The sequence below is a fragment of the Anolis carolinensis genome, chromosome 1, assembly GCF_035594765.1.
Source record: "Anolis carolinensis isolate JA03-04 chromosome 1, rAnoCar3.1.pri, whole genome shotgun sequence".
NCBI lineage: Eukaryota > Metazoa > Chordata > Lepidosauria > Squamata > Dactyloidae > Anolis > Anolis carolinensis.
In genome coordinates, this window is record NC_085841.1 from 261,313,759 (window position 1) to 261,340,122 (window position 26,364).

The following is a 26,364-nucleotide window of genomic DNA, read 5'->3' on the forward strand; positions in this document are numbered from 1 at the left end:
CTAAGGCAGGTATGGGCAAACTTGAGCCTTCCAGGTGTTTTGGACTTCAGCTCCACACCTGGAGGGCCCAAGTTTGCCCATACCTGGGCTAAGGAAAAGGGACTGTCTTCCTTCCCAGCTTTTAAAATAAAATAAAATAAATGGTTGGAAAACACAACTTCTTTGGAAGCAAGTCCCAAAATCCCCCATTCAGCAGGTGGCAAAATAGCTCATTTGAAATGGCCTTTTTAAAATAAAAAAGGAGAGAAGAAGTGCTTGGAAAAGTTTTTTTGAGGGAGACTGCAGGTCCCAGAAGTTCCATTTTTACATTGCAGTGCCAGAACATGCCAACCAGCATGGCTTTTTTTTTAAAGTAGCCATCTTGAAACAATCTTTATAATAAAAAAGAGAGAAAATACTTGGACAAGGTAGATGCCAGCTCTTCATATTTCTGGCAAATCCAGATATTTCTAATGTGCACCTCAACATTAACAAAGTTCATTGCTTATTGATCTAAACACAAAATACTTACACTTTATTTTTTAAAATTAATATAGATGATCAAATTATTTTATTTAATGTAATTTCTGAGCTAATGTCAGTAATTTGTTTATTTTAATTCTAATAGCAATTTCTCAAGTCGCTCCTGACATGAAAAAAATTTCTAATAGCATATATATCATTTTTTTAAGGTGTTAGTTCTCGCAGTTCCTGGATTTCTAATGAATTGTGGTTTCCTTGGATGGTTAACCTTTAAAATAAATAAGTATAACTGGTCTTGGGATGATAGCATGTTGTTCGGAATAATTCTTAGTACAACAGACCCTATCCTCTCTGTGGCTGCTGTAAAAAACATTGGTGAGTAAGAATCTATATTGATTTTCTAATGGTGAAGTCGATAAAATAAAATTGGCAGAATAATGTTTATAGATATTAATTGATAATTAATTCTCAATGTAATTAAATTAAGAGATTTTAAACCCAATGGCAAATTGATCAGGAATTTGAGAAGCTATAGTCCAACAAAATTGGAATATCACAGTTTTGGAACCAATGGCTTGAGAATGTCAATAAGAATGATTCTTTAAACATTAAATATAGTTTGAGTGATTTAGGTCAGAGCTGAAAGATATTTAAGTGTCTTCAGTGAGTTCTTTCAAGTATGCCTTAGCCTTTTGTAACAGCTTGGTTGCACCGTGGTTGCTTAGTCTATGTGAAACCTTTTATTCTCTGGGTGGCACAAGGCACAGTCCATTATTTCCTCACGTGACAGCTAAGAATTTAGATTCCTTGACTCCACTTCTCCATGTCAGTTTTTACATTTCTTATTTTTCTATCACATGCATTCATAGATGAGGGAACTCAAAAAAGGAAAAAAAAATAGCAGAAGTATGAGAAAGGCAGAACAGTTTTGTATTTGGAGAAAAGAAAAAGGCAAGCATAATAAGAGGCAGTGGTCGAGGCTGTCCTGATTGCAAGTCAGTAGATCGAGAGATAAGATAATAACAGTGCAACTTGTTTTCAAACTCACCACTTTTCAGTGTTTATTTGAGAAAAATCTTAAAAAGAAAAAAATATTTTTACAAGTTAAAATGATGTGGGAAGAAAACAGCTTTTAAAAAAGATAAGGTAGGAAAGATAAAGAAAACTAAACATTACCAAAGTTTTTAGTGTTGAGAAATTTGGTCAAGTTGCCAGAGAGAGTGTGTAGCATTACTTTAGAATGTGGGTGAAGTAGAAGTGCATTCTCCAACTAGGCAGTTAGTTCATACAAAGCCAACAACTGTACATTGTCAGGATTTGGTTGATATTTTCAGTGACAAAAATGAATGCAGCTTGGAGAGAAAGAAATATCGTAGACGTAGTTGCAGATTTCCATGTTAGCGGCTTTAAAAATAACGTTAGCAAATGCATTGGGCCAGAGGGTTTCTTGCATACAAAGAAACAGATTGAAAATAATGTTTGATCAATAGCACAATTCAGCTGAAATGCGGAATATGGCAAAGAGACATTGAAAGAAAATTAGGCACTACTTGGCAGTTTTGCTTTAAGTGTGAGCAAAATGAATGAATTTAATGAATGCAAGTTTAATAAATGTAATGGAGCTGACATTTTTTCTACGACAACATTCAATTAGAATAAGTTGTCTACCAGTGTTTTGCAAAATGTATTAAATTTTATAGAAAATGCTAGTAAAGAAGAAATAAAAAGAACACAAAACAAACAACTAAAATTGATGTGAAATACATGAATGAATAGTGATTTATCAGCAAATCATGCAGAGCAGTGGTTCCCAACCTTTTTTTGACCAGAGACCACTCTCCAACATTAGTACCAATAGGGTTACAAATAGGTTTTTGGTCAACTTTAGATTGGATAGACCACATCAGCTCTAGTTTCTGATACAGAACATATGCCATCCAGTAGTTGCCATCGGCTTGTCCACAGAAAACCATATTTAATAATGTAGAGCTGATGTGGTCTATCCAATGCAATTTTCTGAATCAACACCCCAAATAATCCCAGGAACAGGCCTGAAAACAAAGACACCAAGTTGCTTTTGCTTCCAGGCGCCACATGGAATGGCTCCGTTCAGTGGGAGGAAGGAGGAGGATAAGCAGGCACCAGGAGGCTCGTGCCTTTCGTGGGCAGTCTGCCAAAATCCCCATTGCCTCGGCGCAATAAGAGGGTTTCGTGAAACCAGTCACTCCCGTCGCAATGGTGTAGTAATGGTGAGGCCACAAATCATATTTTAGTTCTTGTGGACCCCTAATGGTCCACGGACCACTGATGCAGAGGAAAGAAATTTACTAAGAAATATAGATGTTTAGAAAATATGCAGTCAGTTTCTGATAGATATAGATAGTAGTGTGTGGTGAATGAAAATGAGGATAAAGAATTCACAAGTCAGAAAAACAAATTCTTGGGATGTACAAAGGAGTAATCCACAGTTAGGTTCATCCGTGCATGCTATTAAAACTCCCCCTTCTTCATCTGAATAATTGCATGCATCTCAATATATACTAATGTTACATTAACCAGTAATGTACTTCAGTTAAAAATTATTTTAATGAAATTCTCTCACAGGTTATTTAGATTGATTTCAGTTTCAGAAGTAACTTCTTTGAAGAAATTATTTAAATAATGATATGAATCATGATAATACAGTGTTCCCTTACTTATCATGGGGCTTACGTTCCAGGATCACCTGCGAAAAGTGAAAATCTGCAAAGTAGGGACGCTATACTTTGTGTTGTTTGCAAGTAGAGTCTCTGTCCCCTCCTCGCCTCTCAAGTATGTGCATTTGCGCTCCTGCTGCTGCCACTGCCTTGTGAGGTGAAAACAAAGCTGCTTCAGCCTCCTTTTCTCCCCCTTCCTTGGGCTTCTCCTTAGGAAGGAAGTAGAAAGAGGGATTTATAATATTACTAGCTGTGCCCGGCCACGCGTTGCTGTGGCTTAGTCTGGTGGTGTTGGTCAGTCTACATTAGGTTGTATTTATGCTGTGACCTCCACCTTCTTTATACTCACATTAGTAGTAGTATTTGAAGTCTGTTACCTTCTTCAAATTTTGTGTTGATTGATAATTGCTTGAGATCCCTGTTGTCTTTGGTTTGTTGTTAGTTGTAATGTCTGATTCTGCTGAGTGCGGTTTATATTTTTATTGTGGTACAATAGTCCTTTTTTTGTTTTGCCTGTGTAGGTGTTTATTATTATTGTTGTTGTTGTGGTCATGAAGATTGGATAAGTTAGATGCTACTGTATTGTTTTTTGGAGGCCCAGTGTAGCACTGACTGGCCTCTCAGCCTCAGTGCCTAGCTGTTTCTTGCCTGTGATGGTGTTAATTCTTGTTGTTGTTGTTGTTGTTCTTACAACTGGGAGGCAAGGCTTTTGCATTGTGTTGTCAAATTTTGTATTTCTGGGGCGTTTAGTTGTGTTATAGTCACAATGCATTGTTGTGAGTTTTGTGGGTCCGGATTGTGGTTTTGTGGTGTGGTTGTGTTGTTACAACCGGGAGGCAAGGTTTTTGCGTTGTGTTGTCAAGTTTTATATTTCTGGGGCATTTAGTTGTGTGCCAAGTTTCGTATTTCTGGGACGTTTAGTTGTGTTGTTATAGTCACGATGCATTGTTGTGAGTTTTGTGGGTCCGGATTGTAGTTTTGTGGTGTGGTTGTGTTGTTACAACCGGCAGGCAAGGCTTTTGCGTTGTGTTGTCAAGTTTTATATTTCTGGGGCGTTTAGTTGTGTGCCAAGTTTCGTATTTCTGGGGTGTTTAGTTGTGTTGTTATAGTCATGATGCGTTGTTGTGAGTTTTATGGGTCCGGATTGTGGTTTTGTGGTGTGGTTGTGTTGTTACAACCTGGAGGGAAGGCTTTTGCGTTGTGTTGCCAAGTTTCATATTTCTGGGGCGTTTAGTTGTGTTGTTATAGTCACGATGCGTTGTGAGTTTTGTGGGCCCTGTGTGGTTTTGTGGTGTGGTTGTGTTGTTACAACTGGGAGGCAAGGCTTTTGCATTGTGTTGCCAAGTTTTGTATTTCTGGGGCGTTTAGTTGTGTTGTTCTCGCATGATGCGTTGTTGTGAGTGTTGTGGGTCTGGATTGTGGTTTTGTGGTGTGGTTGTGTTGTTGTAACCTGGAGGCAAGCCTTTTGCATTGTGTTGCCAAATTTCGTATTTCTGGGATGTTTAGTTTTTTTGTTATAGTCACTGCGCAAACAACTTTATCATTTTATATATATAGATTTTATGATTTATACTATTATTTTAGTGTTTATTAAAAACCCGTGAAACAGCAAGGGTGCGAAAAGTGAACCGCAAAGTAGCAAGGGAACACTGTAAATCAATTTGAGTCAAATTTAATCAGTCTTGTAGATAAATAAAACTTTCCATTTCTTAAGCATCAATGTTCAACTTGTTTTCTTAGCTGTTTTGTGTATGTGGTTTCTTTTTTCAGGCCTTTCAAAAATAGTTACCAACTTAATTAAAGGCGAGTCTTTGTTTAATGATGCTACCACAGTAATTATTTTTGAGTTATACAGGGACCTTGTACATCAGAGTCATCAAGAAGTGGGTAAGTCTTGTTTCCTATAATGTTTACATATAAATATGCAATGCTCTGTCAGTGGATGAATGGACCCAATAGGAGTATATTAACTCTTGTTACTTGAAAATGCAGGGTCAAAACTTTTTCCAGATCCATTGGGGCAGAGGGACACCCTTTCCAGTTTTGGCTCTGGCTTCACAATGACAGCAGGCAAAAGAATGGCTTATGGACTACATGCATTTGCTTCTCTCAGGGCTCCATGCTCTGATATGTTTTTTTTTCTAGAAATGCCCCATATTCTTTCTAAAGGAGCAGTATTACCATTTTTTAGTATGTAAACCAAAGGGATATTTAGTTTCTTGGCAGAACAAGCTCTTATGATTTTCAGATCTCTCAAAACTTATCCTCTTTCCTCTATGAGAACTGCTCTCCCAGAGTACCTGTACTATCTGCTTGGATAATTTTTCCACCATCTGTTGTATTGCTGAAAGCCGTTGTTAACTGAAAGTTTATTCACTTAAGCTATTTGATGGGAGATAGGTAAAAGCAAGTACTCCTTCACACAATGCATAGCTAAACATACAATAGAGTGGAAAGGACAATAGTTTTATAAACAAGCATCTTGGTCTCCCTACAAATGTCCCAAATCTTGAATACTCCAAGTAGTATTAAGATGAAATGTTAAGGTGGCAGACTTCTAAATCAAAGTGAGGAAAAGCAAACACCCCAAGACAGCCTTGTGTTCTCAGGGACCCATGTATCTCTTGGGGCAGGCCTGGACAACTTGGCAGTAATAAGGGTCCAAAAGGAAATAGGCTAAACCTCTTGGGCTGCAGATAGGTTTTGAAGTCCTCATTCAGAGTTTGTGAGAAGTATCCTCTGAGCGATCAGCAAAGCAGATGAGTCTCCATTTCCCCGCTTCTCCTCAACATGGGGACAAGTTGTAGTTGTTTCCCAAGGGAAAGAAGTGCCTTAGCGCTTGCTTTCTCTGCTCTTCCTTTCTCTTTGCTTCTGGGTTGCTTCCACTGCCATCACCTTCTCTTTTGGAGGGGAAAACTGCCAACTCTGCATTGTTCATTTCTCTCATTTTTGAGGAAGATACTTAGCTTCATTATGAAGAAAGACCCTGCAACAATTTCATGGTGAGGCTTTGTTTTGCCTACAGTAAGGGAAATGAATGGCAGGGAGTTGGTGGCTTTTCCCACTGGAGGAAAAATTGACAAAGGCAAATCAGAAGAAAAAAGAAAGGAAGAGCGGTGGGACCACGTTTCTCCCTCAGAAACAAATGTTACGGAGTTGGCGGTTTTGCAGCTGGTTGAGATGGTGGAAGCAAAGAGAAAGGAAGAGTGCCAGAGTCAAGGACTGAGGTCCTTCTTTACTGCTTCCCTCTAAAACAGCCAATCTAATGTTAAATTTCAACTTAACCTGGAGCCCAGAATCCCAACCTCCCTGAGTAAAGGTCTGAGGTCCCTTATAATTTCATCCTCACTCCCCACTTCTCCAACCTGAGTCCAACAACCTTCTCAGGCCATGTTCCCAACTGAGGCCAGCCCTTCCAACCACTGACTGGATCTATCAGTGGGGGCCCCTTTGCCACAAAGTGAATTTGGTAGCTTTTGTGCATGGAGAAAGGAAACACATAATAGAGGGAAATCCTTGGAGGAGGGAATGGCAGGCTGTGATTTGCCTCCCTCTCTAAGGCTTAGGCCCAGAGCCCCCGAGGGCCACACCAGAGCCTTGTGAGGGTCGCATCTGTCCCCCGGGTCACAGGTTGTACTGGCTTGTCTTAGAGCCTAAGAGATACTTGAGTCTCCAAGAACACAAGACTGTGGTTTCCAAGGGAATGTACATGAGAAAAGTGGCATCAGATGCTTGAGATGCACTACTTTAACTACTTACTATAACTATGATAACACCACTGTTTGCAAGTGACTGGATTTTTCAGTCCACTGGGTACACTTTTTCAAGGTACATTTTTTTTACTCAAAAGCAGACATTGGATTTTGGACATGGCGATTCATTTTTTCTTCTCATATAGTATTTGTTTCTCCTGTTGTGGATACACTGGTTATCAACTTCAGTTTAATTTGAATCATAGAATCGGTGAAATGGTTACAGGCTCTGATCCAGTTCATTCTCATCCCCTGAAGCTTCTAGGTGCTACAAAAAGCTGTATGAAATTGTGGCTCCTCCAGCATCATATGCTGTTTGGCCTTCAAAACATCTTTCACATTAGAGCATTGTTAATATTTTTACATGTAATGTACTTTACACATAAAAGATACCTTAATGATAGGAACACATGGCTTGTACTATAATATATGATACAAATTTTAAGAATTGTCCATGTTTAGGACAGAGACATAATAGTCCATTAGTTTTCACCTAAGATGTTCCTTATTAGGTTTCTTTCCAGATGAGTTACAAACCACATTACAGAAATCTAATATTATTCAATGCTATTGCTAAAATGGAAATTACCCATCAGTTCAACTGAAATTTATCAGAACTCATGTAAAACAAATTGTTGCCCTTTTTATTATTCAGTGTGAGAGGACACCTAAGCATCCATTTCCTTTTATATACCTTCCCAGCATTATGTTTAGAACTGTTTACATTAAAATGTTTAGAGGATATTAAATATTTACAATAATCAGCTATAATTAATCTGTGGTAACTCAGTAGATGAAATATAAATCACATAGTAGATTATATACTGTATTATGTTTTACATGTCTTTAAAAATATTTTTAACTTGTGTTTATTTTTTTAAAAAAATGGAGATAGTGAGGTGGAAATAATTACAGCACAGTCACTTGAGGCCTTGACTTCAATAGAACTGTTTTTGTGGGATTTAAGGCCCTTCCACACAGCCATATAACTCAGAATACCAAGGCAGAAAATCCCACAATATCTGCTTTGAACCTGGTTATCTGAGTACACGCTGCCATATATTCCAGTTCAAAGCAGAAAATGAGGGATTTTCAGCTGTGTGAAGGGGCCCCAGAATATCAAGGCAGATAATCCACAATATTTGCTTTGAACTGGATTATCTTAAATCCACACTGCCATATAATCCAGTTCAGTGTGGATTTTATAAGCTGTGTGGAAAGGGCCTTAATTACCAAACTCTTAATAAACAAAAGTTGTGCCCGTTGATCACTAAAACACTTTAGAAGCCTATTTAACAAAACACCGATAAATCTTCTATATTATTATTACCAGACTTCGAATTTCAATATACGTAATTCATTTTGCTTTGTTATTAAATAATGCTATTAAAATTATGAATAATTTAAAATACTCTAGTAACTTTGTAGCATATTTTAATAGAATGCATATAATCATGACATTCTAAACATGTCTTTACAGAATTAGGCTTTTAAATTCATTAGGTCTTGCTTTCTGTTGTCCCTAAGGAAGGGCAAATCCAACTATCATCTACTTATTTCATAAATGTATATAAATGTATATAGTGTGTGATCAGTGCTCTCAGAGGAAGACATGAGCTCAACATAAAGTTCTGTTCCTACTGAACTCCGTAGCAGACCATTCACTCATCTAAATGCAGCAGAATTATAGTCAAAGCTATTTAGAGTTAATTTGTCCTATTGATGTGAAAGGAGCAAAACTATAATTTGACTAGTTTTCATTCATTGTAACTACTATATAAGATACGGATCTTGAAGTTTGGTAATTCTGTGTAATTATTAACTATGATAATACAAATAATAATTTTTTTGGTTTCCTTTTACAGTTAAAGAGATTTTTGTACAATTGATTTTGAAATTTTTTGCAAGTATTGCGTTTGGATTTTTGAGTTCAAAATTAGTTAGTTATTGGCTGGCACATATTTTCAATGATGGAATTATAGAAGTAATTTTAAGCTTCTCCATGGCATATGTAATTTTCTTCTTGGGTAAGTTGACCTCAGTATTTTTTTTTTCTATATTCAATTTTTAGCAGGCACACAAAATTGTTAATATAGCTATATAATTGTGATTTAATTTCTCTCTTATTCTAATTCATAAGCTGAATGGTTTGGAATGTCTGGCGTTATTTCTCTTTGTATGTTGGGTCTTCTTCTGGATTCTGTAAGTTTTAGTCCAGGAATGGATGCGTTTCTTTATAAGTAAGTATATATATTTTATTTTTTTGAATCTTTATGATTGCTAGTTTTGCCCTTTTTACATGTCATTTTGAGAAAGTTAAACATATATGAATTAATTTTAATAGATATTCTGTATATAGAATTTTATTTGTAAATTGTACATCAGATTCTGATATAAGAAGATGGATGGTATTGATGATGAAAAGACGTTTCAAGGCTTCTTCACAATGCACATTAGCATTGTGAAACTCTGAAATGTAATAAATATGAATCAGGGAAAGGTTGACATTGTAAACAAAGCAATGGAATGTATAAATTTTGCAAATTTTAACATGAGAGAATCAAAGTGGACTGTGACATCTTCAATTAGATAAGTATTTTATTCTGGATTAGCTGTGCCTGGCCACACGTGGCCAAAAAGGATTCTCCTAGGTATGAAGCAGCTAGGCTTTGAAGCTGCAAGGCTATTCAATAGTAATTAAGTTGGCCAACAATGGAGTCCCCTAGGTAGGAAGCAGCCAGGGTTTGGAGCGGCAAGGCTATTCAATGGTATTCAAGTAATAGTTGTATATAGATAAATCCTGTGGTTCCATGTCATTCTTCAGAAGTTGATGCGCTATCTGATCTGCCTTTATGTTGGCGTGGGTGTTAGTTTGTGAGGGATCATTGCTCAGCCATCTTAAGAGCCTCCATGCCTTCTGGCTTCTCTTCCCAATGTCAGCTTCTATTATCAGCTTTATCACTGTTCTTTCTTGGCTTCAGAGATGGAGGACAGAATGTTCTGCGCTGTCTTGAGAGTTTGCTCACTAAATGGGTCTTCATTGTGGAGCCTGTAGTAGTTTTCTAGCAAGGCAGCTGTATCAGGAGTAATGCCCTGGAGGTAGTGTGTTCTGCAGCCTCTCGGTATAGAGGCCTGTGAGCAGGTTTTTACTATTTTGATAAAGCACTCATATTCCTCAGGGAATGGGGCGACCAATATCTTGTCATCTAGCATGTCTGAGAATTTGGACCAATCTGCTTTTCTGAAGTTGAATCTTTGTTTAAATCGAACTTCCAGAGGCCTTATGGTTGGGAACAACTGGCATACTATTGGCCAATGCTGTGTGTTTGGTATTGGTGGTCCCACTGATTCAGAGCATTGCTGCACAATGCTGTCGCTCACAAATAGGTCTGGGTTATATCCTCGGTGCCATCTCCCACTGTAGTAGAATGGTGGGAGCTTACTATCGTGAATAAGTGACTGTCCAGGAAAGGACAGTCTCTCCATTTTTATCCTCCTGAACATAGTCCCATAGGTGGCTATGGCTGTTAAAGTCACCAATTACTACAGCCCTTTGGTGACTATCAAAGTTCTCTGGAGAGGAGAAACAAAATTCTTTATTTGGGGGTTTGTAGACAGAGGTAATCGTGATGTTATTAAACTCCAAGGATTCTGCATCAAGGCTTGAAAATGGATTTTTTTTTAATGCCAAAAACAAAGCTTGATCTTCTCATGTTATATAATGGACGATATTTTTCTATGCCATTGTATAAGGGACTTGATCATCTACAGATTTTGGTATACATGGTGGTCCTGGAGTCAAACCTCTGTGGATTCCAAGAATTCTTTGTAATAGCTTTTTAAAACTAGAGATAAATCTAATCTAAATTCAGATAGAAATTTAAATAGAATTCCCAGCAGAGCATCTGAGAGGAGGTTAAATAATTCAAAGGTTGACCTAAGTGAAAACCTGTTGGGGATGCTTTCACTCATGTTGGCCTACCCGTAGCTTGAGAAATTAAGCCCCTGTGATTTCAATGTATTGGCCGCTACACTTGCTCCTCTCCTATCCATTGAGCTGAGCAACTTCCAGCCTTTCATGTGCCAGCCACACTATTCCCCACACATCCCACAAACATCCTATCCAGTAAGTCATGCAGCCTTCTAGAAATTTGCCAGAAAATCAAAAACAAAGCAAGAGTCCACAGATTGGAAATGCTTGAAAGAGGTATACCTCAGTATTGTTGGATTGACGTGGCTGGATTGAATGGTCTTTAGCTTGCAAGAAGTAATAAGGGCCATTAATACCAGGGTTGTTTGTAGATCTTTCCTGCATAGGGTTTCCATAAGTTAAATCCAACTGGATAGCACTAACAACAACAGAAAATTGAAATATGGTAGTTCTTCTTTGTGGTCTTTGTGAAATCACACAAATGGGTTATTCTGCCTTTGCACAGAGCACCTTTAAGACCTTCTAGAGCCCTAAAGGTACATTTGAATGCATCTCCATCCACTCTCCCAGGCTGTATGTATAGGTGGGTCCCATCAAATCCCTAGTTTCTTTTTGGCTTCCACAACAGATGAACAACTCTTAGCGTTCTTTGTTTCTTGATCATTTTTCTCTATCTTGGACATGATTTGGCTTATTATTGGTTTCTCTGGCTACTTTGATTTTCACCATTATTAGCTTTCCTCTTTCTTATGTTTTGGACTTGTGTTGCCTTCTGCCTTTATGATATCTTGAGCTTAGCTCGCTTCCTGATCATCCTGCTTTCTGTCAATCCTGATCTAGTCATTTCTAGTCAATATGTTTAACACTTTCTTCCACTGCTAATTTCAGCAGAAAAATTCAGGACAAAGATGGGTCACTTTACGTGCCTCTTGTGTCTTGGGGAGGGGCATATAGTGCTATATTGTTCACATTACCAAACTTTTACACTCCAGACCAGGCCAAATTGCACCTTAAGTTGCTTATGAGCATGCCTTGTTGGCACCAGCTCCTTTATCAAGCAAAACCACAACTAAGATACTAGTGGGCCACGTTTAGTTTCTTCTGTATCATTGTTTCTCTGCATTGTCTCCAAAACTCTCTTCAGTGTCGACATTCCTGGTATCAATGTCTTCAGTGCTGCCTCATCAACGTCATTTGTCTGTCTCACCATAAAGAGTTTCCTACAGGAGTTTGTGTTGTTCCACTCAAGCCAAGATCTTTGAGACCATATACGGTCCTCTTGATCTTGAGGTTGCCTCCCTCGACACTAATGTGGTCTGGCGCTCCTGCTCATTGGCATCCAAGCCTACTTTGGATTGGAAAATACAAGACTCTTTGGCCCAGTTGCAGCCTGACGACTCTCACCTGGATTTAGATGAGGCTTCGGAGATAACCCCATTCTGTGCTGCACGTGAACACCTGCCTTATCCATTGCCTGGAACACTGACTCACACTGTATCTAAGGATCCTTTTCTATACAGATGCCAGGACCATCATAGTAGTCATGGTTCTCTATACTCATTGTTGGCCTCATGAGATTCTCGATTTTACATCTCCAAGCATAGCGACTGTTTTCATCACAGCTACTCAACTTTTGGCTTATATACCATTGGTCCATATCACCATCATCATCATCATCATCATCATCATCAATCTCCGCCACCTATGTTACCTATACTGTTCTAGTATCCACCGTAACTGCCCAGCACTGCAAAGACTTTTAAATCAATACCAGTCGCTACTCTGTTTCAAGCCTTACCTGTATATGAATATCCCTCATGTCTGGCTCACCTACCTGACTCTGATGATGACTTTTCATCATCATCAGAAAGTTTTGTATGGTTATCAGCCAAAATATCCCCTTTCCAATCGCTTGTTTCATGATGTATTTACAGTAACACACTAATTTCTCAGCAGGGAGAAGCAACTAAAGCCTAATTATTGAATTTTGTTCAATTGAGAAATAAAATTGACCCATTTCTTTGTGGACAGAGGTGACAGAAGTCTAGCTGCATTTCTGTATACCAAAAATGAGTCTCTTCTCAGCTATCAGAAGCAACCAAAGCCCAGCTCCACAGAGAAGGGAAATGAACTTATTTCTCAGCAGATGGAAGCGACTAAAGTCCAACTGTGTTTCTGTCTGCTGAGAAAAGAAATGTCATTTCTCAGTGTACAAAAGCAGCTGAAGCCTGGCTATGTTTCTGTACACCAAGAAAGGAAAGGGGGTAATTTCTTGGTAGACAGAAGTGGCTAAAGTCTAGCTAATTTTTTGTCAGCTGAGAAAAGAAACAGACTCCTTTCTCTGGATAGAGAAACAGTTTGACTTCCATTGCTGCTCTCTACAGAGAAAAGAGATGGGACTGTTTTCTTGGAAGACAAAAGAACAGCTGAACTTCCATTGGTTCTGTTCACAGTAATAAGAGATGGATTCCTTTCTCAGTGGAGAGAAGTACATGGCTCTGCGCAGCCAGGATTCCCACCAGATTTGCCATGCAGGGTGGGACTACTTTTGAGAGTTTAGTGTGGACAGCCTGATTTCCTTCTGCCCTCACCTTCGCCTATAGTATGGATCTTACCATATCACTGAAGTCACTTAACATGAGCTTGTGTAAAATGCAGACCCACAGAATACATAATCATATATATCACCTGCTGTATGGAAGACATTGTTTTCCTTGCTGCCTAATTCAGTTTGTACAAAATTTAAAATTTACTAGCTGTGCCCGGCCACGCGTTGCTGTGGCTTATGGGAATGCTTTGTTGACCAGGTGGAATAGCAATGAATAGCCTTGCAGCCTCAAAGCCTGGCCATTTTCTTCTTATGGGAATCCTTAGAATCATAAAATAATAGAATTGTAGAGTTGGAAGAGACCTCATGGGCCATCCAGTCCAACCCCCTTCAAGAAGCAGGAAAATCTCATTCAAAGCACCCCTGACAGATAGCCATCCAGCCTCTGCTGAAAAGCCTCCAAAGAAGGAGCCTCCACCACACTCCGGGGCAGAGAGTTCCACTGCCGAACAGCTCTCATAGTGAGGAAGTTCTTTCTGATGTTCAGGTGGAATCTCCTTTCCTGTAGTTTAAAGCCATTGTTCCGCGTCCTAGTCTGCAGGGCAGCAGCAAACAAGCTTGCTCCCTCCTCCCTATGACTTCCCCTCACATATTTGTACATGGCTATCATGTCTCCTCTTAGCCTTCTCTTCTGCAAGCTAAACATGCCCAGCTCTTTAAGCCGCTCCTCATAGGGCTTGTTCTCCAGACCCTTGATCATTTTAGTTGCCCTCCTCTGGACGCTTTCCAGCTTGTCAACATCTCCCTTTAACTGCGGTGCCCAGAATTGGACATAGTATTCCAGGTGTGCTCTGACCAAGGCAGAATAGAGGGGTAGCATGACTTCCCTAGATCTAGACAATATACTCCTATTATGCAGGCCAAAATCCCATTGGCTTTTTTTGCCGCCCCATCACATTGTAGACTCATGTTTAACTTGTTGTCCACGAGGACTCCAAGATCTTTTCCACACCTATTGCTGTTGAGCCAGGCGTCCCCCATTCTGTATCTTTGCATTTCATTTTTTCTGCCAAAGTGAAGTATCTTAGTATCAAGGATGGCCCATTGAGTGGTATCTAAGTAACTGTGGTCCTCCACAAGATGTGTTTCCTGATTAGATCTTAGAGGTGTAAGAATTTGGATGAACAGCACTGAATAGCCTTGCTGCTTGCAGAATCCTTGGTCGGCCAGGTTGAATAACAATTAATAGTCTCAGTGCAGCATATATGAATGCTGCAAATTAGCCACCTTGATTAGCATTTAATGGCCTTGTAGCTTCAAAGCCTGACTGCTTCCTGCCTGGGGGAATCCTTTGTTGGGAGGTGTTAGCTGGCCCTAGTTGTTTCCTGTCTGGAATTCCCCTGTTTTCAGAGTGTTGTTCTTTATTTAGTGTTCTAATTTTAGTGTTTTTTAATACTTGCAGCTAGATTGTGTTCATTTTCATGGTTCACAGCATACACAGCAATAACAATATTAATAATAGTAATAGTAATAATAATGTCGCTGATAATACACACTACTTCTCTCCCTCCTCAGCTTCCTGCCTGGGCAAATCCTTTGTTGGGAGGTGTTAGCTGGCCCTGATTGTTTCCTGTCTGGAATTCCCTGCCTTCAGAGTGTTGCTCTTTATTTACTGTCCTGATTATAGAGTTTATATTTTTCTGTTTTATTATACCACAGTAATTTGTATATATTATATTTATAATCTTATATTATTTGCTTTGAACTGGATTATATGAGGCCCCTTATACACAACTGTATAAAATCCACACTGAACTGGGTTAAAGGTCAGTGTAGACTCAAGATAAGCCAGTTCAAAGCAGATACTGTGGATTATATCTGCCTTGGCATTCTGGGTTATATAGCTGTGTGGAAGGGCCTTGAGTCTACACTATCATATAATCGAGTTCAAATCAAATAATCTGTACAGTAGAGTCCCGGTTAACCTAGTTCCGGTTAACCGAGCCTCTGTATTATGCGAGGCGCCGCCGGGGACGCTTGTCCCTCCCCCTCTCCTTCTCTTGAGTGAAGTGAGCTCAAGAGAAGGAGAGGGAGAGTGAGGAGGAAGCACCCCAGAAGCGCCCCACGATTGCTGCTGAAGCGATCGCAGGATGCTTCCCAAGGGACGAAGGATCGGCCCAAAGAAGCACCCCGCAATCGCTGCAGCAGCGCTCGTGGGGTGCTTCCTTGGGCTGAGCCCTCGCCCCTTGGGAAGCACCCCATGAGCGCTGCTTCCCAAGGGTCGAGGGCACACCAAGGGACGTCTCCCTGGATCTCCCTCGGCCAGGCCCTTGCTGGAAGAAAAAGTTTCCTCCAGCAATGGCCTGGCCGAGGATAACCCACGGCACACTTGCTCCAGCAAGGGCTTGTCCCTCCGAGAAACGAGGAGCATGCCGTGGGTTTTCCTCAGCCAGGCCATTGCTAGAGGAAACTCTTTCCTCCAGAAAGGGCTTGGCCGAAGGAGATCCGGGTCACTCTCCGCGTTTCTTGGAGGGACAGGCCCTTGCCCCAGCAAGGGCCTGGCCCTCCGAGAAACGAGGCGCATGCCGCGGATTTTCCTTGGCCAGGCCATTGCTGGAGGAAATTCCTCCTGCAAGGGCCTGGCCGAGGGAGATCCGGGGAGACGTCACTCGGTGAGCCCTCGCCCCTTGGGAAGCACCCCGTGGGCATTGCTAGGCAGCAGTGATCACAGGGTGCTTCCCTAAACCAGATTGCTGGGAGGGATAATAGGGCCTCCCTATTATCCGAGCAGTTTGGTTATCCTTGATTGGGCCCACCCCTTTATCTCAGATAACCAGGACTCTACTGTATTTTATCAGCAGTATGGAAGAGGTCTAAGCGAGGCCTAACTCTGCCTGTCACCACAGGCAGAGTGGGTTGCTAGGAGACGATGGGGGCTGGGCCTAAAGGGGGCGGAGCCTACCCTTCTGAGAGAAAAGCCAGGGAGAAAACTGCTTTTCCACATCTTCTCATTTGGACTTTATTTTTTAGGGGTTTTTTTGGCCAAATTTGGTGTGATTTGGCTCAGTGGTTTTGTTGTTTACTCCATAGTAAAATGTCACATTACATTTATATATATACTAGCTGTGCCCGGCCACGCGTTGCTGTGGCGAAGCATGGTGGTATGGGAAATAAAGTATTGAGGAACTGGTGGTAGTTATAGGTAAAGGGTAAAGGTTTTCTCCTGACATTAAGTCCAGTTGTGTCCGACTGCACACTGAAGTGGATTATATGGCAGTGTGGAGTCAAGATAATTCAGTTCAAAGCAGATAATATAAGATTATAAATGGGTTATATAGCTGGGTGGAAGGGCCTTGAGTCTACACTGCCATATAATCCAGTGCAAATTAGATAATCTGTGGAAGAAGCCTAAGTGAGGCCTAAGTCTGCCTGTCCCCTAACTGAACCCCGGCTGTCCCTTGGCTGAGTTGGTTGCTAGGAGACCCAAGTGGGCAGAGATTAGCTCTCTAAACTGGCAGCAATTAGATAAAAACAATTATTGCTTTCCCTCTAATTAGGACTTTATTTTTCTTTTTGTTGTATCAACCTAGAGGCGTGGATGATGGGTTGTGTTGTCAAATTTCAAGGTTGGGGGGCCTGTAGTTTTGTTGTTTTGTGGGTTGCCGTGATGCCATCACTCTTTTATATAGATAGATAGATTGTAGAAAGAACATTGATAGAATCAAAATGTTTAAATCAGGAACTGTTTTGGGAGGTATAGGTTGGTGGGAAAGAGATAAAGTTTTTGTACACTTTCTCCTGTTTTTTGTGACCAGTGATTACTTTCTTCCATACAGTGTTTTAACAAACTTTTTTTCTGAAACAGGTTCTGGGCAATGTTGACATTTTTGGCTCATATTATGATCTACCTTATAATGGGAATTGTGATTGCCCAAAAAACTTTTCCATATATCAATACACGTGGGTTTTTTTCTGTTATAACAGTATACCTTTCATTGAATCTTGTACGGTAAGAATTTTCTTTGTCTTTGTTAAAAGTATTTCCACTGTATTGACATAACTTACCTAGTTAAGCCTTGTTAAGTGACTTATACACTGGACAAAGAGAACTGCTATAACAATCATGTAAAGAAATAGATGATAACAAAACAGTAGAAAAAGAGTCCTCTTTCACAAAATCCTAGAAATAAAAGGAGAAGTTAAACCAAGAAGAACACATACAGTAGACCCTCTTCTTGAACAGGAGTTAAGGGCCCAGAAACCACATGACTAGAAAAGAAAACAACAACTCAAAATAAAAACACTTTTTAAAAATTCAGACATGTCTCTAGGTCCAGGGTGACTGTATGGCTTCCAGCTTCTGCTGGAAGTTAATCAGAGAATTTCTTTTGAGGACCTAGAGACTCCTAGATAAGGTTTATCTCTAGGAATGTGTAAGTCAGAGGTCCTCAAACTTTTTAAACTGAGAGTCAATTCATGGTCCCTCGGACTGTTGGGGAGCCAGAATACATTTTGGGAAAAAAAAATCCTATGCACACTGCACATATCTTATTTGTAGTGCAAAAATACATGAAAGAACAATACAATGTTTAAAATGAAGAACAATTTTAACTAACTCAAACTTACCAGTATTTCCATGGAAAGTGTGGGCCTGCTTTTGGCTGATGAGATAGTCAATGTCCGGTTCCATATTTGTCACTGCCAGCCGTAACAAGTAATGCAAGCGTGCATCAGTTAGTCTGGATCTGGTTGGAGATTTCAGATGTTTCATTCAGGAAAAAGTCATAGACATAGGTATGCCAAAAATAGTTGTCATTTTTAGTGCATGGTTCCTGAGATTAAGATATGTCTCAGGGAAAGATACATAGAAATTAGTAAGTCTGCTTGACTTGAATTCCATTTGGCAAATTGGATTAGCAGTTTCAATATCAACCGAAAATGGGTTCCAGAAAAGCAGTACTGTCCTCTTCATGGAGATGAAACTCTTTAAATCTCATTTGAAATTCCCTTTGCAACATTTCCAGTGAATCCACACATCTTTGTTTGGGAAAGCAACTGTTGGTTTTTAAGTCAACACAGCTTTTGAGTAGTGGGGAGATGGCAGAAATGTTCTTCTTTCACTTCTTTAATGAAGAGGCCCAATTTTACTTCAGATGCTTTCACATGTGGATGCATATTACAGATGAGCTTTCTCTGTCCTTGAAGCTACACATTGAAATTGTTGAGTAGCTCTGTTACATCTGTCAGAAAGTCAAGGTGCCATTTCCATTCTGCATCTTTGATCTCTGGTACTTCTTTGTTTTTTGAAAGCAGAATAACAGAAACCCATGGATGTAAGTCATAAAAATGTTTCAAAACTATCAGTTGATTCAGCCAACGGACTTCTCTGTGTTACAGAATATCCTCATAGACAACAATCAGCTCAGACAGAAATTCCCAAAACTGTCTGTGGTTTAGTGCATGAGCCCAAATGAAGTTTACACGAGATACTACAAATTTCATGGCTGAGTCCCACTTCTGTTATTTACAACACAGCATTTGGTGGATGAGACAGTGTGTGGCTTTTGAATGCAAATGGCTGTGTTTGTCCTTCTCTTGGTTAATGCATACAAGCAACTCCTTCGTTAATGCATACAAGCAACACCCACCGTGTTGTAGCGCCATCAGTTGTTACTCTGATTAGTTTAGCCCAGCCCAGCTCCACAGTTTAGGCTCAATGAATATCCTTTTCATAGGTATCCTCTCCTGTTGTGGTTCCTTTGATGCTTTTCAGTGCAGCAAGCTCATCTTTGAAATAATCATTTTTCCCATGATTGGAAATTAGAAGTTGTGCAGAATCACAAATACCATTGCTTTTGTGGAGTGCCAACGAAAAGTAGCGTTTTTTAAAGGAGTTTTGCAAATGCTGGTGCAAATTATCCCCCATTTCTTCAATCATTCAGGATGATCTTGGACAATATTAGAGTGTACTATGATTTGCAAAGTATTTCTAGGGGAGTAGCTAGCTGGCCATATCATCTTCTTAGATTTAACAATAGTATGTTTTCTCCTTGAAATACAAATAAATAAACATTAGCTTCTCATAGCAAGCTATCTGTTGAAGTGTTTTCCCAGGTATTCCTGGCTGTTTTGGTCATGCTACTGCAGGCAATGGAAAAATATACTTTGTATAATTAATTTCTTTTATATATCCTTTGCTTTATATTAAGTATATTTATAGTTTGAATCTGTTATTTGTCAAATCTGTTTCGTCAACTTTTTTATTTTGAATACATTATACAGTATTTTCAATGTGTCTTTAACTCATTTTCTTTTATTTACTCAGAGCATTAGTAATTTTAACATTGAGCCCTTTTTTGAGTCGTCTTGGCTATGGATTTAATTGGCGTTGGGGTGCTGTTCTTGTCTGGAGTGGAATGAGAGGTACTTTCACTTTGAACATGGCTCTGGCACTTAGCCAGACACCAAGTATAACGGCAGCTGACCTTCAGGTTAAGACCATGGTAAAGACAATTTATTGTTTTGAAAACCATTGTCATAATTTCCAATCAATCTGCTGTAAATGTTTTGGAAACATATGTACTGGTTGAGCCATATTTTCAAATGAATGTACAGTAGAGTCTCTCTTATCCAACCTTCGCTTATCCCAATGTTCTGTATTATCCAATGCAGTCTGCCTTTTAGTAGTCAGTGTTTTTGTAGTCAATGTTTTCAATACATTGCGAAGTTTTGGCGCTAAATTTGTAAATACAGAAATTACTACATAACGTTACTGTGTATTGAAATGTTTTTTTCTGTCAATTTGTTGTAAAACATGATGCTTTGGTGCTTAATTTGTAAAATCGTAACGTAATTTGACATTTAATAGACTTTTCCTTAATCCCTCCTTATCCAACATTTTCGGTTATCCAACATTCTTCCGGCCCATTTATGTTGGATAAGCGAGACTCGACTGTATTTAACGGGTGTGTATTTATCTCTAATTTTCTGTAAGAATTTTTGAAATAAAGTCATTCCCAGACTTAAATCCAATTGTTCACCCTAAATAAAGTAGACATGTTTAATCAGTGGTAACCTGGCAAATCCTTTAATTCAGTGTGTTTACTTCAGTTGAGTCAAACAACTGGATTTTGGTGATAATTTATACTTCACAGTCTACTGGAAAATCTCATTTCTTAAAATTGACATTTTCTTGTATTATGACATCTACTGAGAGCCAAGAATGTATTTAATTGTGTGTGTGTGTGTGTGTGTGTGTGTGTGTGTGTGTGTGTGTTTTAGATGCCCTGCACAGAACTGAGCTGTACTTGGAAGTGAGGAAAAGAACTGCACTGTGGGTTATGTTTCATATCCATGCTTACTGCTCTATTACTCCACTTAAAGCGAAAAATATTTTGAGAAGTTCACAGTAAGATGAAACAGAAATCCCCACAGTCCTAACAGCTTCTTTTGTAACATATTTAATTAATCTAAAACTGCTTCTTAGCTACCAGAGCATGAAATGCTAGAATACGCATGGGTAAACTTCGGCCTTCTAGGTGTTTTGGACTTCAACTCCCAAAATTACTAACAGCCTACCGACTGTTAGCAATTGTGGGAGTTGAAGTCCAAAACACCTGAAGGGGCGAAATTTGCCCATGCCTGTGCTAAACACCTAAATTCTTCGATTAAAATAAGCAATTTTAATTAATAAAACATTTATAACTGGAAGAAGCTATGTTCTAACTCTACTCTCTGAAGGTTCTGCAGTTATTGCATGAGGAACTGGCCAACACTGTTTTATCTCTTGACTTACCAAGTTGTTTGCATTTATTCAAAAGTGCTTTTTGATCTTTAAAGATAGAGTGACCTTCTCTTATGGAGGGAGAGATGGTATAAGTGCTTCCTTGTCAACTCTTCTTCCTCTTGGCCAAGAAATAACTGCAGCAGTGCCCCTTAGCTTGATAATTGTGGTTTTGGAGCTAGTGAATAGTCCTTTTTGGGGTATCTAAAACAAGATATAGAGACCTGTCTAACACTGAGTTATACATGTTCATATAACTGACAAGGTTTCTTTCATTCCTAGTTTCAAAACATTTTTGAATACCTGGGAGGAAGGGTTCAGTGTCACCTGGTGAATCTAATAGCTAAGCATGGCTCTTCTTTGTGGTGTTTCTGATTCATTCATGTCGGGTTTCTTTTGGAGTGGCTATGAAACCTTCAGAAGTTAAGTTAGTTGTAGGTGAAAGCTCCACATTGTCCACTGAATATGTCTCCAGTGCTTCCCTTCATAATTTCTCACATCCATATATGTGAGTTTAGAAGATGGTCATCCTGAAAACCATAGTTTAGAAGAGGCATCCTGCTAATTTGAACTCTGGTCTTCTTAACCAAGCAAACTACAGGAAAGGAGATTCCACCTGAACATCAGGAAGAACTTCCTCAATGTGAGAGCTATTCAGCAGTGCAACTCTCTCCCCCGGGCGATGGTGGAGGCTCCTTCTTTGGAGGTTTTTAGGCAGAGGCTGGATGGCCATATGTCGGGGGTGCTTTGAATGCGATTTCCTGCTTCTTAGCGGGGGGTTGGACTCAATGCCCATGAGGTCTCTTCCAACTCTACTATTCTATGATTCTAACACAGTGGCTTAATCTCCATGTTAACATCTGACCCACATTCCTCTTACTGCTGCTTGGCCAACAGTGAAAACCTACCTGCTATTGTTATTCATCCACATCATCATCATTGTTAAATTTATTGTGCTAGTTACAGACCATAACAAATAATTTTTAAAATATACAAAGAATGAAATTTACAAAAATGTTTAATCATTTTAAATAATGTAATGATTAATCGTTTTAAAGTAATGTTTAATCGTTTTAAATGTGTTATGCTTTATTTTTTGAACTTGTTATTGACATTGAATTTTGCCAGATTTTATAAACCGCCTTGAGTCCCCTCGGGTGAGAAAGGTGGGGTAAAAATGCTGTAAATAAATAAAAACAAATGGCACAAAATAACTTTTCAGATAGTAACTAAAGTTTTTACACAAAATAATTTATTGATTTTTTATTAATAATTTGTATTACATTTTTATTCATTTAGTTACAGAAAACAATTTTTACAATTCATGTTAGTTCTTCTCCATTCCCCTGTTGTGCTACCCGTTGCGCTCCCCATCTCCGGAGTCCTTTTCTTTATGATCCCACCAGAATCACATTTCTTCTGGTGGGGGTTGGTTCCCATCTTCTTTAATGTTTCTTCAATAATTTTTTTCCATACACTTTCAAGTTGCAAAATCTGTAATGGAGCTGAAGTCTCTCGCATTTGTTTTATTATTTCATAATCTTTTTATCGCATTCCGGAGCTCCAGGAGAATGCTGTCAGCCAGCCATTCTCCTAAACCCCCCCCCCCCCCCCCACACACACACAACATAGTTTAAAGAATGTAAAAATGCAGTGAAATTCTAAGATACCAGCAAGAAAATAAAATTAATATTTTTAATCTCCATAATAATTTGTGGCAATTTTATCTTAATTTATCTTTTTTGTAGTCAAAACTAAAATAGCTACTTTGTATGTTATAAGGCTATTGGTATTACTCGAAAGAAATTGAAGCAATTCTACAAAGCATTCATAAAATAATGAGCAAATTAACATGTAGTGGGCATTGAGTTCAACCTGACACTTTTGGTCTTGTTCTGAGCATGAGAGGGGACTTTTTCTGTAGTTCTAGCTTCCACTTATTTATGCTGCCCCCAACTATGTAGAATACATTTACATTGTAACTTTACCTTACAATTTCTTTACCTTACATTACATAACTTTGAATATGTTTTGATAGATTTTATCTGTGAATGTTTCAATGATGTTTGTGTTTAATTCTGTTTTAATGTTTGTATATTAGTATATTTTAAGTTGTATACTAATGCTTTTATGTCAAGCCGCTTTGAGTCCCCTCTGGGAGATAAAGAAGGGTATAAATAAATATAATAATAATAATAATAATAACAACAACAACAACAACAACAACAACAACAACAACTTAGCGATTACAGTTGCTAATTGCATACATCTTTTTGTTTCAGATATTACTACATTGTGGAACAGCATCTTTGTTAACCTTAATAATTAATTCTACCACTGTGAAAAAGCTTGTTGTGACATTAGGTAATGCAGTTATTAGATCTTTATCTTTGTTTTACAAAATGCATGTTTATTGATAGATTGTGCCTTAAACAAATGGGTTTTGCACTTGTGTAGAAATTAAAGGTAAAGGTAAAGGTTTTCCCCTGATGATAAGTCCAGTCGTGACCGACTCTGGGGGTTGGTGCTCATCTCCATTTCTAAGCTGGAGAGCCAGCGATGTCCGTAGACACCTCCAAGTTCATGTGTCCAACATGACTGCATGGAGCTCCGTTACCTTCCCGCCGGAGCGGTACCTATTGATCTACTCACATTTGCATGTTTTCAAACTGCGTAGAGATTACTAATGGAAAATACTAGAGATGATCCAACATTGTGGGTAGAGTAGATAAGAAGAGTAGCCTGAGGAAGCATCTCCAATTGTACTAATGAACCTGGTACTGATGGTAGGATCAGTGGGACCAAAGAGATTGGTATTGACAATGGGAGTGTTGAATCTGAAGTGGAAGAAGACATTGCGGATAGAGTGTCCTTCTTTCTGGAGAAATTATTCTTCACAATCATGGTGAATGCAGAGTAAAGAGCTTTATTCAAAACCATCTGATTAACCACTTTAAGGACTGCACCCAAAAGTGAAGTCCTATTTTGAATGGCTTGAGAAGTGAAGCTATAGCAAATAGAACATGCAACTGTGTTGGGGAATGTGCAACTCACAGAGACATAAAAAGCATAAACAGTTAACTTAAAGGGAGACTTTCCTCCCACAGGCAGTATAGAATTTGAAAAGAGAAGTAGGGGCCATAAAGGAAATGGAAGGAGACCAAACATAGGCCCTGATGTAAAGGAAGAGTTTGTTGTTGCATGTCAGAGAGAAAAGGTGGAGGAAGAAATTAACAAGAATAAAGAATGAAAAAAAATTCAGCAGACATTTATAACTCAATACTTGTCAATTATTCTGAAATCCCAATACTTGACTTTACTTACAAGGAATGTCTTTATTTCCATGCATTTTTAATCTCTGGTAATTAGGCCTAAAAGATTCAGGTTGATAAAGAGCAGGAGACATGCAAATAGTTCAATTAGCTAGTGCCTGTTTCACTCATCACTTTTTTTCTTGGGTTATAACACCATCTCTCTTACTGAACTCAGTGTTTGCCTTATATCTGATATTCATAATTTTCTCTGGGATCCTTTTCAGCTACAGACCAGAGTAAAAATCTTCAAAATAATGCTGTTTTATTTTAAAGATATACTAGTTTGAAACTGTTTTACTGGGCCTGGTTTCCATGTAAGCCACCCCGATTCCTTTAGCGGAGATGTGGCGGGATATAAGAATAGAGTTACTATTATATTAAAAGAGAGGTGCAAGTTTGGTTTTAGTTCCATTTCATAGAGCGGTAGAAAGTGCATGTATGGGACAGTTTGCCATTCATACACTTCCTTAGTTTTCCCCAGAAATGTGGGGGAAAGTGTGCTTTACATACATCATCTCAAGATTGTGTAAAGAAGTTGGTACTGTTATTTTGTATATCCTAAAATTATTACGCGTATACGTATGCAGAAAAGCCCTAAACATTTTCAGTCCTGCTACCCTATTTCTCATAATGACCAATTATTTTTTTTTTCCTGCTTCTAAAGGCCTTTGTAATATTACTCTTCCAAAGCGCATGGCAATGCATAATGCTGTTCAGCGTATCAGACAAATGGAGGCCAATGCCTTTTCAATGTTGAAGCTTGACAGATTTTTGGCTGATGCAAATTGGACAATGGCTGAAGATTCAATGACAATTGAGTATCCTTATAAAGTAAGCATTATTATTCTACTACTATTGCAATATCGTAATTTAGAAAATGAATAAAACTGTTATTCATAACTTCAAAATGAGTAATGTCCTAACTCTGGGGGCATACATGATTAACATCTGATTTTATAGAGACAACTTAACATAGTACTGAAGCTGAATTTGATTTATTAAGAATAGAATAAAATTATAGACTAATAAGTATAATAAATAATTCAGCAAGCAAGATGATAGGCAGTATCTGTTGTTTCTTTTAGCACATTAGATTCACTAGATTCATAAGTTTCCTTTTATTGATGAAGAAAGCATATCAAATATGTTTTTTCTTTATACTGTGGCTCACACAAAGAGATGTGTGCCTGCACAGGGAACTAATCAGAATGTTCCAAGCTAAGTAGCTTGGCAGGAGCCCCTTCCTCTCATTTACTGTGCATGTCTTTCTTGTACTTTTTCTTGTCATTTCTTTTCTTATTCTCGTGATCACAAATGATTCTGTTTACTTTGGAGGTCTACCTTTCACCTTGTTATGGCCTCAATGTCTGCCCTTAAACTTTGCATTTTGTGTGGGCGAATTGTCTTTTTTATGGGTATTCCCAGTGTCTTTATTCCCTTGATGAGGGACATTTTGTTCAGCAGTGCTTCAGTTGTAGAGGCTTCAGCTCTCAAGCCTTTAAAAATCAGACTATATTGTTGGGAGCAACCACTGCAAGTTACAGATCCAGCTGCAAGGAATGAGCATCTTTTTCGGCATATGCAACAGCATTGAAACTTTAGTATTGATCTTGAGTGGGGTGCAGAATCTTTTCCATTCTCTTACAACTTTTAGTTGTAAGGACAACTTTGAAAGCAATGTCAGTTTCAATACTGACATTGATTTTGACTCTTACTGTGACCTTCTTGGTACCAACAGTGGATGTGGTATCAATGGTGCTCTCAATATTGGCTGCCTCTTTGACATTGCTACTTTCAGACCCATATCTACTAGGCATGTGCATTCAGGGGAAACCTTGTTCCATTTCGTGTCCCGGCTTTCATTGGGAGTCCCGAATA

General features: G+C 38.8%; 1 protein-coding gene across 17 annotated transcripts in view; it reads left to right on the forward strand.

Annotated features, from left to right (window-relative positions):
- The window catches only part of LOC100554144 (sodium/hydrogen exchanger 10), a 117,496-nt gene that overhangs the window by 10,033 nt on the left and 81,099 nt on the right, over positions 1 to 26,364 (forward strand). For all 17 annotated transcript variants that reach the window (XM_062967558.1, XM_062967544.1, XM_062967555.1 and 14 more), the window contains 8 exons: positions 672 to 837; positions 4,929 to 5,045; positions 8,776 to 8,937; positions 9,051 to 9,150; positions 17,255 to 17,398; positions 19,715 to 19,892; positions 23,455 to 23,536; positions 25,151 to 25,317. In XM_062967558.1, coding sequence (XP_062823628.1) covers positions 672 to 837; positions 4,929 to 5,045; positions 8,776 to 8,937; positions 9,051 to 9,150; positions 17,255 to 17,398; positions 19,715 to 19,892; positions 23,455 to 23,536; positions 25,151 to 25,317 — 1,116 coding nt within the window. The remainder of the gene's footprint in view (positions 1 to 671; positions 838 to 4,928; positions 5,046 to 8,775; positions 8,938 to 9,050; positions 9,151 to 17,254; positions 17,399 to 19,714; positions 19,893 to 23,454; positions 23,537 to 25,150; positions 25,318 to 26,364) is intronic.